General features: G+C 26.4%; 2 protein-coding genes across 2 annotated transcripts; one reads left to right on the forward strand and one right to left on the reverse strand.

Moving 5' to 3' along the window:
• The first annotated feature begins 2,476 nt into the window (after nucleotides 1–2,476).
• Nucleotides 2,477–11,726, forward strand: LOC113551230 (H(+)/Cl(-) exchange transporter 7-like). The gene is given in 18 exon segments (XM_026953347.1): nucleotides 2,477–2,855; nucleotides 3,487–3,591; nucleotides 5,649–5,847; nucleotides 5,937–6,046; nucleotides 6,102–6,245; nucleotides 6,713–6,890; nucleotides 6,950–7,081; nucleotides 7,160–7,325; nucleotides 8,430–8,568; nucleotides 8,787–8,880; nucleotides 8,973–9,142; nucleotides 9,250–9,420; nucleotides 9,514–9,726; nucleotides 9,792–9,924; nucleotides 9,927–9,955; nucleotides 10,972–11,055; nucleotides 11,139–11,219; nucleotides 11,291–11,726. Coding segments are annotated over 18 exon segments (2,277 nt in total). The 5' UTR covers nucleotides 2,477–2,828; the 3' UTR covers nucleotides 11,393–11,726.
• Nucleotides 11,727–12,166: 440 nt separating this feature from the next.
• LOC113552981 (transcription elongation factor S-II) lies at nucleotides 12,167–13,640 on the reverse strand. The gene has a single exon (XM_026956063.1). The coding sequence runs from the start codon at nucleotides 13,400–13,402 to the stop codon at nucleotides 12,533–12,535; it is 870 nt and encodes a 289-aa protein (XP_026811864.1). The 5' UTR covers nucleotides 13,403–13,640; the 3' UTR covers nucleotides 12,167–12,532.
• Between the last annotated feature and the right edge of the window lie 321 nt (nucleotides 13,641–13,961).

The raw sequence follows: 13,961 nt of genomic DNA on the forward strand, positions 1-13,961 counted from the left end.
TTTTGAAAATTTTGAATTTCACATTTTGTATCTACTTGATAATCCCTTTTTAATAAGCTATCAGCCAATTTTTTTGATATAATAATTTTGGAAAAAATAAAAAAAAAATAGAAATTTTGGAACTGTTCACAACGACGTTTTTGTGGATTCAAATCGTTATACCGCTTGGGTGTGATATCGGATCTCTCTCATTAATATTTTATGTTAAAGTTAGCTTAATTATCCTCCTACTCCTTACAACTGAGTTAAATTTTTATCATTTTGCAATTTGACACAAATTCTTGAAGTTTTAAAAATTCAGACTTTTTTCATTTCAATTACTATACTTACTTGATTAAAAATCAAGAGAGTAAAAAAAATTACTAAATAAGAAGACATAATTTAAACAACTTTTTAAATAGGTAATATGTTGTATTAAAATTCCATATACATCGTTTAGTGATAGGGTCTAATGTTTTAAAAATGTCTATTACTTCTTTATAAATTTTAAATGTGCATTTTGTTTTGTTTTAATATTATTTAATATTTATTATTTTAAAATAGCATAGGTACCAATATACCAATATTGAACATTTGAACATATCACTATTTAATATTATCAAAAATTGGTAGGTATTATTGTATAACATAAGATGTTGGGTAAGCGGAAAATCTCGCAGGGGAGGCAGCTGCCTCTCCTGCCTCCCCCGTGCGCACGCTTATGTCTTAAATACACATTTTCAAATAAATTTCAAATTTTTAACCCTTTCGATACGTGCATGCGAGATGATACATGTTACTTTTTTTTAAATGGCAACACCAATTTTTTTACAGATTCGGAGAGAGTATTTTTTTCTAAACAATTTTTGCTTAAGTTTTTTTTTAATCATAAAATTGGCAAAGTTATAGTGTTAAAGTTTTATTACCTACTTATACGAATAAACAGTTTTTGAAGAAATTTTAAGTATGTTAAATTTACACTCAAAAATCAAAATAATATTTTCGATATTTTTAAATATCTGATATATTTTTAGACATATAAAATTATAAAACATAAATAAACACGTATTTGTTTTTATAATGTACCTACTGTTCTTTTTGCCATTCATAATACGTACATCCGAATTAAGATATAGCTAAGTATGAAAGTAATGAAAATAATTATAAAAATGTACACGCTATGATTTTAAATGTCGAGGATTTAAAAAACAAAATAAGAGTGGCATGTAGTATGTAATAATTTTTAAAGAAGTCCACATCATGACCGCTACTTCATCAGGTGAATTTTTAAAACGTTTAGAATCATGTTTAGATTGTTTAAAACAATTAAAACATCAAGTTGAAAAGTTTGAATAACTATTACTAGATAAAACTATGTAAAATAACAAATTAATGAATACCTACTAATTTTACATTTGTAGTAATTGTACACATATTTATTATTACGTGACTTTTTGTATACAGATACAGAGTGATTTTTTTATCATTAAATACTCATTATTTCATCAAGTATTGACTTTTTTAATCTTACTTTCTTGATTTTTAATCAAGGGATTATCAATTAATACAAAATGTGAAATTAAAAATGTTCAAAAAAAATTATTTAATTTTTCATAATTAAAAAAAATAGTTATTTTTTGATAGATTTTCATTTAGCGTGGTAGATTACCGAAACCGGAGAACAAATTTTGTTATTTGGGGTCTTGTTAGATTCACATTGACTAGGAGAAATGCAGTGAAGATTTTCAGAACTTTATCTTCAATCGTTAATTCACTAAAGCTGAAAAACATAAAGAACGCCCAATAAAATATGTTTTAATTTTTTTTTTTTTGAAGTTCTGTAGTGAATTAACTATAAAAGTTTTGAAAATCTTCACTGCTCTTAATTTAGCCAATGTAAATCTAACATGACCTCAAACAACAAAATCTGATCTCCGGTTTCGGAAATCTATCTCACTAAATGAAAATGAAAATCAAGAAAGTTTACGTGCCGATCGCTTATTTAGCAAGTGCTTTTTTTTCAAAATATTTTGTTTCAATATTTTTTCATCCTTTTATTTAATAGTGATGAAATAATTATTAGGTATCTTGATTTTCAAATGGCAACCTATTATTTTAAATGTACTTAATTAATAGGACTATTTTTTATGAATTTTAACGTTCAAATTATTATTTTTTGTTAATTTTTTAGCGAGATATAGCATTTCAAAGTTTGGTGATTTTTGGTTTTTATAATATATACCTATATCTCGTTTTGATCGTTCCTACCCCCCTAAATTACGTGCTTTGTACTATAAAAGTAGGTACTCAAGGCTATTTTCAGATTGTCTAGTCTTCATGGGTTTTTGAGGATCTTCAATAAATTACAGATAATATAATCCATGTTCTATGATAACATATATGTATTATCAAAGATCATAATATATGGTATTATCATAGAGTAGATTCATATGTAGTACCGTGGCCTTAGATTATACCGAATGCCTTAAGGTAGTATCTTTTTCCTATGATAATCACAATAGTAAAATAATATATTATAGTAATAATATATAATTATTAATTTAAATTATTCAATACTCAGCACTCTAGAACATAGGTACCCAATGGAATTATCATTTATCAATAAAGTGCAAAATTATAATAAATTGTTTCGTACAATTAATGTTAATTACTTATACTTTATAAAAAATTGCTCTTGCTGTCTATAAGGTTGAAAGTTACCTAATTAAGACATTATGTAATTTATTATTTTGGTTATTTTAATTAAATATTTAACTGTGAACTATTAGTTTATTACATTGATATTTTTAGTACATTTTTAGTTATTGTGTTAATTATAAAGCAGTTAAATGAGCAGCAACCAAAACCGTTTCACTGTAAGTATATTAATTAATCTGCTAACAAATTTTGGTTTCACTGAGCAAATTTTTATTTTTATTGTCTTATATTATTATTGTTGGCCATTTTATTTTCACAATGAATAATACTATCTATTTTTATATAATCAATATATTTAATTTCAACAATTTATTACAATTTAATATTTTTATGTAACCAATTATCATAAATGTATAACAATGAAAATTAATATTGTTCATTTATTTATCATGTTGTGTAATATACTGAAACACACTTTTATTACATATTTGCATAATAATTATTTCCAATTTAAACTTAGCACATCTTGTTTATGCTTTGTGTTCTAACAGTCTGAATCATTGGTCAATTGAGTCATCAGACATCAGTTATCTGTAATACACTAATACCATCTGTGCTAATACAGTTTTAAAGTAAAACAAGCATGTTTATTGCTTAAGGATTATAACTGTGAATATTGATATCATTGAACAAATTGTTGTTATTTAATATAATTGTTCAGAAGTTTTCTCACTGTTTATGACAATTATATAGCATGATAGGTATCACTTATAAAAACAATTTTTCATTTGTTTTTATTTTAATAATTCAGTTGTTTTAATTTACAATTTTATTTAATGATTGAAATAGACTAAATACGGAACTATGTCTCATAATAAAAAGTTTGATTCGTTTTCCGAGAAAGAAGATTCAGTGCCAATCGGATCATTAAATATTTTATCAGCAAAGTATGAGGTTAGTTATTATTAATATAATTATTTGTATATTATAATTGTAAAATACATAATATGTATGCTTTTCCGTTTCATATAAAATTTAAAATTTAAAGAAAACATTAGGTATTAGATAACTAGGAATATTATTAAATTAAAATAGGTAAAAAGAAAAGTATTTTATACTACACAAGTTTTATGTAGAGATTATATTATAATTTATTAGTTACCTAGTTGATATGTATTAGTAGCATTCATGTACAGATTTCTATACTAGATATACATAAAAGTCTGTGAATTTATGCTTCAATTTATTGATGTGATAGGCATAGACGTGCGCACACGGTATGCAGAGTATGCGCTTGCATACCCTGCGGCCAGATGTTTGGGGGCACATGAACAATGTCTCAGTTTATAATTTAAACTGGTAATAGTTAAAAAATGGTAATACAATATTGATATGGAGTATGGTAGTTGTTTTTTAAAATTAATTTTAGAAAAATGAAAGGGAAGGGTGAGCAACATACCCTGCAAATAAAGTCTGTAAACGCCTATGGTGATAGGTAGTAGCATGCAGAAAGATTTTATTAGGCGATGTCCAGAATTTTCTATATCTACCACCACTATCCTCTTATGATCAAATCAACAAATGCACTTATTTTTTTTTTCTACTTATCCAACTGAAAGTATTATTCAATTATAATTTAGTAACTGGATATTTTTGAATAGTTGAATAGGTCTACTTGATTTTAGTTTATTCAGTAATAGTAAAATAATTATTTTTCATTACTTCTTTTCAGGGGCGGGTTTTATCATTCACTAGGGGGGGGCTAATTATTGAGGTTCAAGGATTTACTTAACTATACGTGGATCAAGGCAGGCAGTTATATAATTTTACAGGGACCGCGCTGTGTGTCAGAGCCATACAGAGCATTCAACTAATAAATAACCATATTATTCTTCTATGACGATATTTTATAATAATTATTGATAAATCATAATACTCGCCTAAGAAAAAAAGATAGCTTAGTCCCAAGGAGCGGAGGGGCTAATGCCTCTATAGCCAGCCCCTTAAACCCGCCACTGCTACTTTAATATTTCATTGCACTCATATTGTTCTCATTCAGACTATAAATTGTAAAAAAGATAAAACTCAAAAATAAAAATATCAAAATGTTCATGTTTCTAAAAATGTTAAGCCATAGAATCTGATGGTTGTAGACTATATAGGTTATATACTTATTTGTAATAAATAATAATAGATATAAATTATAGTACCCTTAGTGGCTAGAATTTAGAAGCTTAATATATCTCACTGTTTGTTAGTTAAATCATGGGCCATGGCTAGAAGTACATAGTACCTATTACCTTGAATCATACACATTAACCTATGTCCTATACTTTTAGATATTGAACGATAAATTAAATATAATAGATTTTTATTAGTTATAAGTTTATTACTTCAAACTCACTGATTTACAATCTTATACATCCGATCATCCTGGAGTCAACTACCAATTTTAGTTGAGGAGTAAGACTCAAAAGCACAGTCTTTGCAATGGCATTTGTGGTGCTACCAGTCTCTCCAAGTTGTGGATTGAAGTAATTGTAAAGTTAATTGTTGTTAAAATAGTTTATTTATTAAATTTAACACAAGTCTAAAAAAATGTACATAAGTGTGATACATAATGGTGTCCATAACTATCAACAAAATTACGACAAAATTGAAAATGCTGTGCTAAGGACTTATTATGTATTCCTCTTCTCCTATACATTGAAGTCCACGATTTGGCTATGGCTTTGCTGTTGCACCTTCCAGAAAGCTAAGTTTTTGTAAAATATAATCATGTGGTAAATTGTTGTGATTACTTATTATATGTGACATACCACATTTCTACATGAATATATTAGTTTAACCTATTTATTTGTACATTGTATGTTATTAGTAAGCTATTGGGGGGAGGGGGTTCCCGGATCCCTGGACCTATTTATTTGAATAATGTGTACTGAATACCTATTTTAAAATTTAAAATTATTTTATTAGTATTAAATAATAATGACAAAATAATTTTTTTTTAGAGTTTAGATTATGAAATTGTTGAAAACTATGTTTATCGTGATGAAGAACGAAAAAAAGGTTACCCATTTGTAGTCAAGAAAAATTTTGTGAGATGGGTTATTTTCTTTTGGATTGGTGTAATCACTGCTACCATTGGTATTATAATTGATTTATCAATAGAAACTATTGCAGATTTGAAATTTAGTCAAGTCAAGAAATGTATCCTTTTATAATTTTATTTAATTTATATATTTTATATTTATACGATACATTTTTTAAGTATTTTTCCTGAATTTTACATCTATTAGATATTGACAAATGTAATGAATCTGATTGTTTGTGGAGACCATATTTATTATTATTGGCTTACAATATTGTGCCAGTTTTAATTGGATCTACTTTAGTTGCTTATGTTGAAGTAAGTATGTTTATTATTATTTAGAATTCAGGTAAAATTAATAAAATTTTTCTAGCCAGTTGCATTGGGATCTGGAATTCCTCAAGTGAAATGTTACCTCAATGGGATTAAAATACCAAGATTAGTTAGAATAAAAACTTTATTTATAAAAGTTATTGGTGTCATTACCACTGTTGTAGGAGGCATGTGTGGAGGAAAGGTAAATTATTAATTAATATAGTATTAATTTACTACTTAAGATTCTAAGCAAAGCAAGAAATGTTAAAATTTGAAAAGAAAGATTAATTTTAGGTAGGAAAATATAAGCAATAAACATAATTTACAAACTTGGGCCATTACATCAACATATTTTGTCTGTTTCCTACATTATTTAGTAACAAAAATATTCCATATATCCACATTTATGATTGTTTAGTTCAGTTTTGAGCAAAATGACCTATTATATGTTTTATAAAAAAATATTTGCTCAATAGTTTTTTTTAATATTTTTATTTTTTATCAACATCAGTGTGTTTTAATTTGACTAAATATCTCTTATTTATAACCATTAATAACTTAAAATGTTAATTTTCAAATTAAATTTTAAATTTAAAACATAAAATATGATTAAAATTGCTAAATGTTTAGATAATTTTTATTAATTTTTATCAATTCAATTTTTTTTAGGAAGGTCCCATGATTCATGCTGGTGCAGTTGTAGCTGCTGGAATTTCCCAGGGGAAAAGTACCACATTTCATAAGGACTTTGGAGTTTTAAATTATTTCAGGGAGGACCATGAGAAAAGAGATTTTGTATCTGGAGGAGCTGCAGCTGGAGTTGCTGCTGCTTTTGGTTCACCAGTTGGTAAATATTTTATTAATACTATTATTATTTGTATTGAACAACTTATAAATTATTCTAAGGTGGTGTATTATTCAGTTTGGAAGAAGGAGCTAGTTTTTGGAATCAAGGGCTTACTTGGAGAATATTTTTTTCATCTATGATTTCAACATTTACACTAAATTTAGTTTTGAGTGCATATCATGGTCACCCTGGTAATATAATTGTTAACTATATAGTAAGAATAAAACATGGATATTTTTGAACATTTATTTAATTTTATCATGAAATAGGTGAATTAACGTATTGGGGCTTATTGAATTTTGGCAAGTTTAGCGATTTTGCGTTATCTTATCAAATGTTTGAATTGCCAATCTTTATTTTTATGGGAATTATTGGTGGACTAACTGGAGCGTTATTTTGTCATCTTAATTATAAACTCACCGTATTTAGAATGAGGTAATTTATTGTTTGATTGTCTAAATCATAATTTTTTAACTTATTGTATATAATTAAATTGTATTGCAACAAAAAAAAAAAAAAATACTTTAATAGAAGTCATAATTATATAATTAAACTAAAACTAACCTATCTTTTTAATCCTGACACTTGTTTTCAGCAATTGGATTTTTTAGTGTTATTTTATTTATTCTTATCTTGTATTGTATTTAATACAAATATACTTAATATATTCCAGTAATTAACAATACTCAAAACTTCAACTAATAATAATAACTTCAATAATATATAACTAAAATATAGATCCATTAATAGAGTGTATAACATTATTTAATTAAAAATATTTTCCATAGAGTTTTATTTTTCATTTATGTAAAAGGGTACCCACTGTATTAAGAGTTTGATGTAGACTGCGATGATCATTGGTTGTCACTGTCCAGTCAATATTTGTGTGTAAAATGTGATGATAAGACACTTATACTAGATACAAAATTGAATGTATAATGCATATAGACTTAAGAGGACGCTTCACCTGCATGTCTTACAAACATACAACATAGTAAATAGTTTTATGAGCAAGGACAACTAAAGCTGTAGCCCAAGTTAAGCAATCAAATTTTTACACTATACAGAAGAGATTTTGTACTGTGCAATGTCATTTTTATTTTTTTTATATCAGAAATACAGAAAAAGTAATTGAAGTTTGAAAAATAATGGATTTTGAAACAATAAGAACTTTTTTCGTATAAATGATATTAAAAAAATTAAAAATGATGTTTTCCTTTTTATAGTGTTTGTAAATATAACTGACTCAGTCTTCTGTTCTACCTCTCCCATGGTTGGGTAAGGTCGGAGAGTCTACCAAGTCTCCTTGTTTATGTCCCAAAGAGGAGGTTGATAGAAATGAGCGTTGGTAGTACGCTGCAGTGTTTATACTTTGTCATGTTGTAGACCACAATAAACATAAATGTATTCAATGAAATTAATATCAAGTCAAATATAGATGCATACAAACTATGTATTAATATTGTTTTAATTATACTACTTATCATTATAAAACATTTATGTGATACAAAATTGTATATATTTCATTTTATTTTTCAGACATTTGGTGGATCGCTGGAAGAAAGTCTTAGAAGCAGTTCTGGTTTGTTGTTTTACAGCAACTGTGGGAGTTTTGTTAATGTTATGGCAAAATGATTGTAAACCGTTGGGCCTTGATCCAACAAAAAATCCTGTTCAGGTTGTAATAATTTTATTTGTAATTTTAATATTAATTTATAGCGGATATTTTTGGGTATTTTTTATTAGTTAACCAATCTTTTTTTGTTCTTATTTTATAATATCATAAGAACCTTGCCAGTAGACAGAAATATTTAAACTGAAAATCAATTAAATTGTATAATATGTTATTTATTATTATTATGAAAAATTGAGCATGAATATGTTTTCTGTATTTAGTTAAATTGTAACGATGGTGAGTTTAACTCTATGGCATCATTATGGCTTCAAGTTCCTGAAGCTTCAGTTAGATCGTTTTTCCATGATCCGACAGGTAAATTATTTGTTTAATTATTTTTGAGATTTAAAATATTTTTTTATTTTAACTTTTGCTAAACATTTTTGATATTTCATTTCATTTTTCAGAATCTCTTGATGCAACTACATTAGTGTATTTTGCTATTTCCTTTTATTTACTTACAATTTGGACATACGGCTTAAGTGTTAGTGCTGGTCTGTTTATTCCATGTTTAGCTACAGGTGCAGCATGGGGACGACTTATTGGACTTGGAGTTCAGTGTATATTTCCAAATGTAGTAAGGCTTATCAATTTTTTTTTGTCATTATGTATATATATAATATATTTCAATATTTTTTATATTTATTAATTTAATGATATACACCATACATAATTATATTTAAGGATGTTGGAAAATATGCATTGGTTGGTGCTGCATCACAACTTGGTGGTGCTGTTCGTATGACCATCAGTCTTACAGTTATATTAATTGAAGCAACTGGTGATATAACATTTGGTTTACCACTTATGATTTGTCTTTTAACTGCAAAATGGATTGGTGATTATTTTACAGAGGTTAGTTACTTAAGTAATTAAATAAATAATATATTATTATTCAAAAATATTTATATTTATTTTCTTTTACATAATATTTTTATTATTTTTTAGAGTATTTATGATATTCACATACAATTGAGTGGAATACCATTAATGGCTTGGGATCCTCCACCTCTATCATCAAATATATATGCTAGTGAGGTTATGTCTTATCCAGTCATTGCATTTAGATCAAAAGAATCAGTAGGAAAAATTGTGGATACTTTAAAAAAATATACATACAATGGATTTCCAGTAGTTGATGACGTTTTTAGCACTGATTTGGTAAATTAAACATATATCATAAAAAAGTAGAATCATAGTTTTTTTAAATGTAATTTGTATTTTAGGAAGGAGGTAACAATAAGCTTAATGGTCGTTTACGTGGATTGATACTTCGATCTCAACTTATTGTACTATTACAAAACAAAGTGTTCAATGAAGTTCCAGCAGCTTGGGATAATGTTTCTTTAACTACTTTCCGAAAGATTACCCGAGATATTCAAATATAGATGTAAGTAAAATTTTTTATATATTTTGATTGAAACATGCATTATCATTTTTATTTCTTCATTTATTACTTTTTAATTTATTTTAATAAAACACTTATGATTGAAAATATTTTATCATTTAAACTTAACATTTGTTTATATATTATTATTATATGAGTAATATTTTAGAGTGGAATTATTCAAATACTTGAATAAGAGTCAGTAAATAAATAAGAATATATTTTTGTATATTTAAGGGTTATTTGTGACTTTTTTTATACTGAAATTCTATGTATAGACTATGTGTAAAATAATTAATTTGAGTTTAATAAAATACAGCTATGGGGTTGCTTTTTGGTTATTGTATGTCCAGTAGCCAACATAGATAAGTCTTGATTCTGTGTTCATACTCTGAAATATTATTATAGAATTTAATTTAGGTTGTTCATTATAGACACACATACTGCAACTAATGAATATAGTTGTTAGCTGCTGTAATAAATAAACCATTACAACTATGCAATAATTATATTTTATTATTTTATAAAACTATGGATAATGTAAAAGTTAAAAGTATAAATATATTCATTAAGGATTAAGGATACATTAATTTAAAAATATCAATTATTATTTCAATAAATATATTTATTACTTTTATTTTTTGACACTATAAAATTTCATATATCTAGGAATTAAACATATTACTATTTTTAAATATTAGTTAATGAGTGTTTTTTTTAATTTTTATTTTTAGCCAATCGCTATAAATATTTAATATTTTGATAATGCTTCTCTGATCAAATGTATAAAATTAATTATTATATTTGTAATTTATCTACATATGTCAAAGTAAATAGTAAAGAGTTTGTAGTTTGATAACAGAATCGAAATTTCAGCTAGTAGCCAATTGGTAGCCGCTGGAGTACGATAATTAAAAGGTTCATAGGTACTAGGTAGTAGATACTATACATTGTTATGAACGCTTTTCGGTACAACATTAAAATTATTAATTAACAGAAAGTATTATACTTTTATTTAGAATATAAATGTCTTGGACAGTGAAAGGCAATATACAGTTGATCTATTACGATTTATGAACCCATCTCCATATGTTGTACAAGATGTAAGTACATACAATTTTAAATTAAATGCTCAGTTTATCTTTATTACATATAAACTAAAATATTGAACTATTTATTTATTTAGATGGCATCATTGCCAAGGATTTTCCGGCTTTTTAGAGCAATGGGTCTTAGACATATTGTTGTCGTTAATGATTCAAATGAGGTATTTATTACACAGATAATTACTCAGGTAAGATAATATAACTGATGATTTTAATACTCAATTTATTTCAGGTAACTGGTGTTGTGACCCGTAAAGATCTTACCCGTTATAGAGTATGGAAACATAGAGGTGCCATTGGTGTTGAAGAACTGAAAGTGTCTGCAAAATTGTGATAACTTTTCTTACAGTAAAATTAATCTATTAATATATATTCCAATAATTTAGAATATTATCGTTCATTATTGTATATTAATTATATTTTATCAAACTTGTTTGACATTCAATATTTTATTTTTTTAACAAATGTCAATTTATTTAATTTTTATATAAACCAGTGCTCCTCAAACTGCAGAAGACCGTGAGGTAGTAGTACAGAATATTAATATTATTATTTTGTGTTCTATATATGTTAATATTAAATATATTGTTAGATATAAATAAATTATTTTTATGTATTTTAATTGTTACAAATGTATTGTAATTTTAAATAAATATATATTGTCTAATTAGAGGTACATGACTGATTCTCCGTACAAGCCAAAAAAAGTTTGTGAATTCCAGGAATAAAATAATATGTGTAAAAAGTATAAGTTTATTTTGAAAGTGAATTACTAGCCAATGCAATTTTTTCTTTATTATTATTAGTTATAAATTATAATATTTATATATATATATTGGCAATAACATGAAATTATTATGAATAATTATATTATAAGTTATTAAGTAATAAGTAATTTTCAATGTTTCAGAAAATAAAGATTTTTACTGAATACATTTCAATATTTTAGGTAGTATGCAAAATACAGTACATTTAACTTAAAAAAAATAAATTAAAAAATCATTATAAGAGCTTAACATAATTCATTATATACGATATACATATACATTATTATTTTAAATTGCTAATTTGAAGTAAGATCAAAATTATATATTTAATTTTAAATAATTTATTAAAATTTACCACGAATAGGCATTAATTATATAATCAGTGTAAAGCTTTTTATACACTCAACCAATTTTGACTAAAAATATTTATGGTTATTGTATTCTTAAGTTATAAAAATATAAAAATTTTAAAGTCACACTCAATAATATAAATTTATTTATGTATTAAATATAAGTCATAGGTACATAAAACCGATCTCACAAATGAGTTTTCTTTAAATACTAAAAAATGTTCTATTAGTGAATAATGAATTTGTAGGCATATCAACTTCAATTTTTTTTTTAAAGTAAAAAATGAAGAAAAAATACAATTATTATACATATTAGGTGCTCCAACAAAACCTAAATTAAATATTTCTATAATTAATCTAACAAAATTTCCATCTGTTACCACATTCATTGCACATAACAAAGGTTGTCATTGGTTCATCGGCACTTCTTGTCTGGATTTGGTTGTAAGTACAATTTCGTTTCTTACATTTACCACATTTCAATAAATCAGTTGAAGTTCCCTGTACAGTCGCCAATTGAGCATCATCTATAGATTCTTTGATGAGTCTATTTCTCAATGTTTTCATCTCGTTACTGGCCATCTCTTCAGCAGTCATTTTAGCTAATTGAGCAGGAGTAATAGCTCCAGCAATGAAATTGCTTCTTAGTTGTGGGTTTTTAGCATCTCTTAGATTTGAATATCTACTTCTTACTCTGTTTTTGTAACGAGCATCAGTGTTTTTAAATTCAGAATAAATAGCATCTTCTAGTTCATCAGCCAATTCTTCAATCGAGGCACAACCTCCAAGTTCATCGTCTTCAGTTTTCAATGCGGTGATTAATAAATCGCGACATTTAAGACGAATCGCATCTGTTGTCGATGGTGTTGGAAATACTACTGGTTTTGGCGTATCTTTCTTTGCATCTATTTTTTGCTCCCTTTCCTCTGATTTCTTGCGCTCTTTTTTATCTTTCTTTGGTTCTTGAGGCACAGACTTGTCACCACTTAATAATTTTTTCCAATTTTTAATCAATGCTTTTGAAAACGTAATTACTTCTTCATCTTTGCAGCTTTTTCGGAATGAATTGACAGTCATTCCTACTCGAGTCTTGGTAAGTATGTCCAGTGTGATCGGCAGTTCTTTAAGAGCTTTCAATAAATCAAGGGCTTGGCTTTGGTCAGCATTTTCATCAGACATGTTTTGTAGTTTGTTTTGAATTTTAATTATATCTTTTTCAACCGACATTGTGAAGATGAAATTGGTAATCAAACAATGTTCATTAACAAGTAACCTTACCAAACTTCGATGTCTGAAAAGTCGATTTAATACCGTGCGTGCTTAAAAAATAGTATGGGTATTATACGTAATACTATAGACACACGTTACAAACTAAAGGAAATATAAGATTATAAACAAACACGGCGGCGGCGTGTACCCTCCAAAACAATTATTATTAAAATGAAGAATGAAACTTGAAATAGAAAAAAAAATTGTTTGATGATAAAAATTGGACGCAAGCAGGTATTTCTTAAACAGTGACACCAACATACGAGAGATCACCTAAGCATACACTGTATCAAACATAATTAAAAGGTCTAAAAAAAGAGATTAAAATAGTCTATGGTATTAAGACTGACCAGTAGGCGGTACGACAGAATATAAAGCATTCCTCCTTAAAAGGTCTATTGAGTAAAGTTACCGTCATTCAAATGATACTTAATTTATTCTGTGGTAATAATATTACTCTATGGTTATCCAAGGTTACCATTGCCATTTAGACCTAACCTATAAGTTACCCTATGCA

Source organism: Rhopalosiphum maidis, chromosome 2 (assembly GCF_003676215.2).
Source record: "Rhopalosiphum maidis isolate BTI-1 chromosome 2, ASM367621v3, whole genome shotgun sequence".
In the NCBI taxonomy this organism is placed as follows: Eukaryota; Metazoa; Arthropoda; class Insecta; order Hemiptera; family Aphididae; genus Rhopalosiphum; species Rhopalosiphum maidis.

Excerpts from the sequence above, each read along its gene's own strand:
- LOC113552981 (XM_026956063.1), bottom strand. The coding sequence starts at position 13,402 with ATGTCGGTTGAAAAAGATATAATTAAAATTCAAAACAAACTACAAAAC.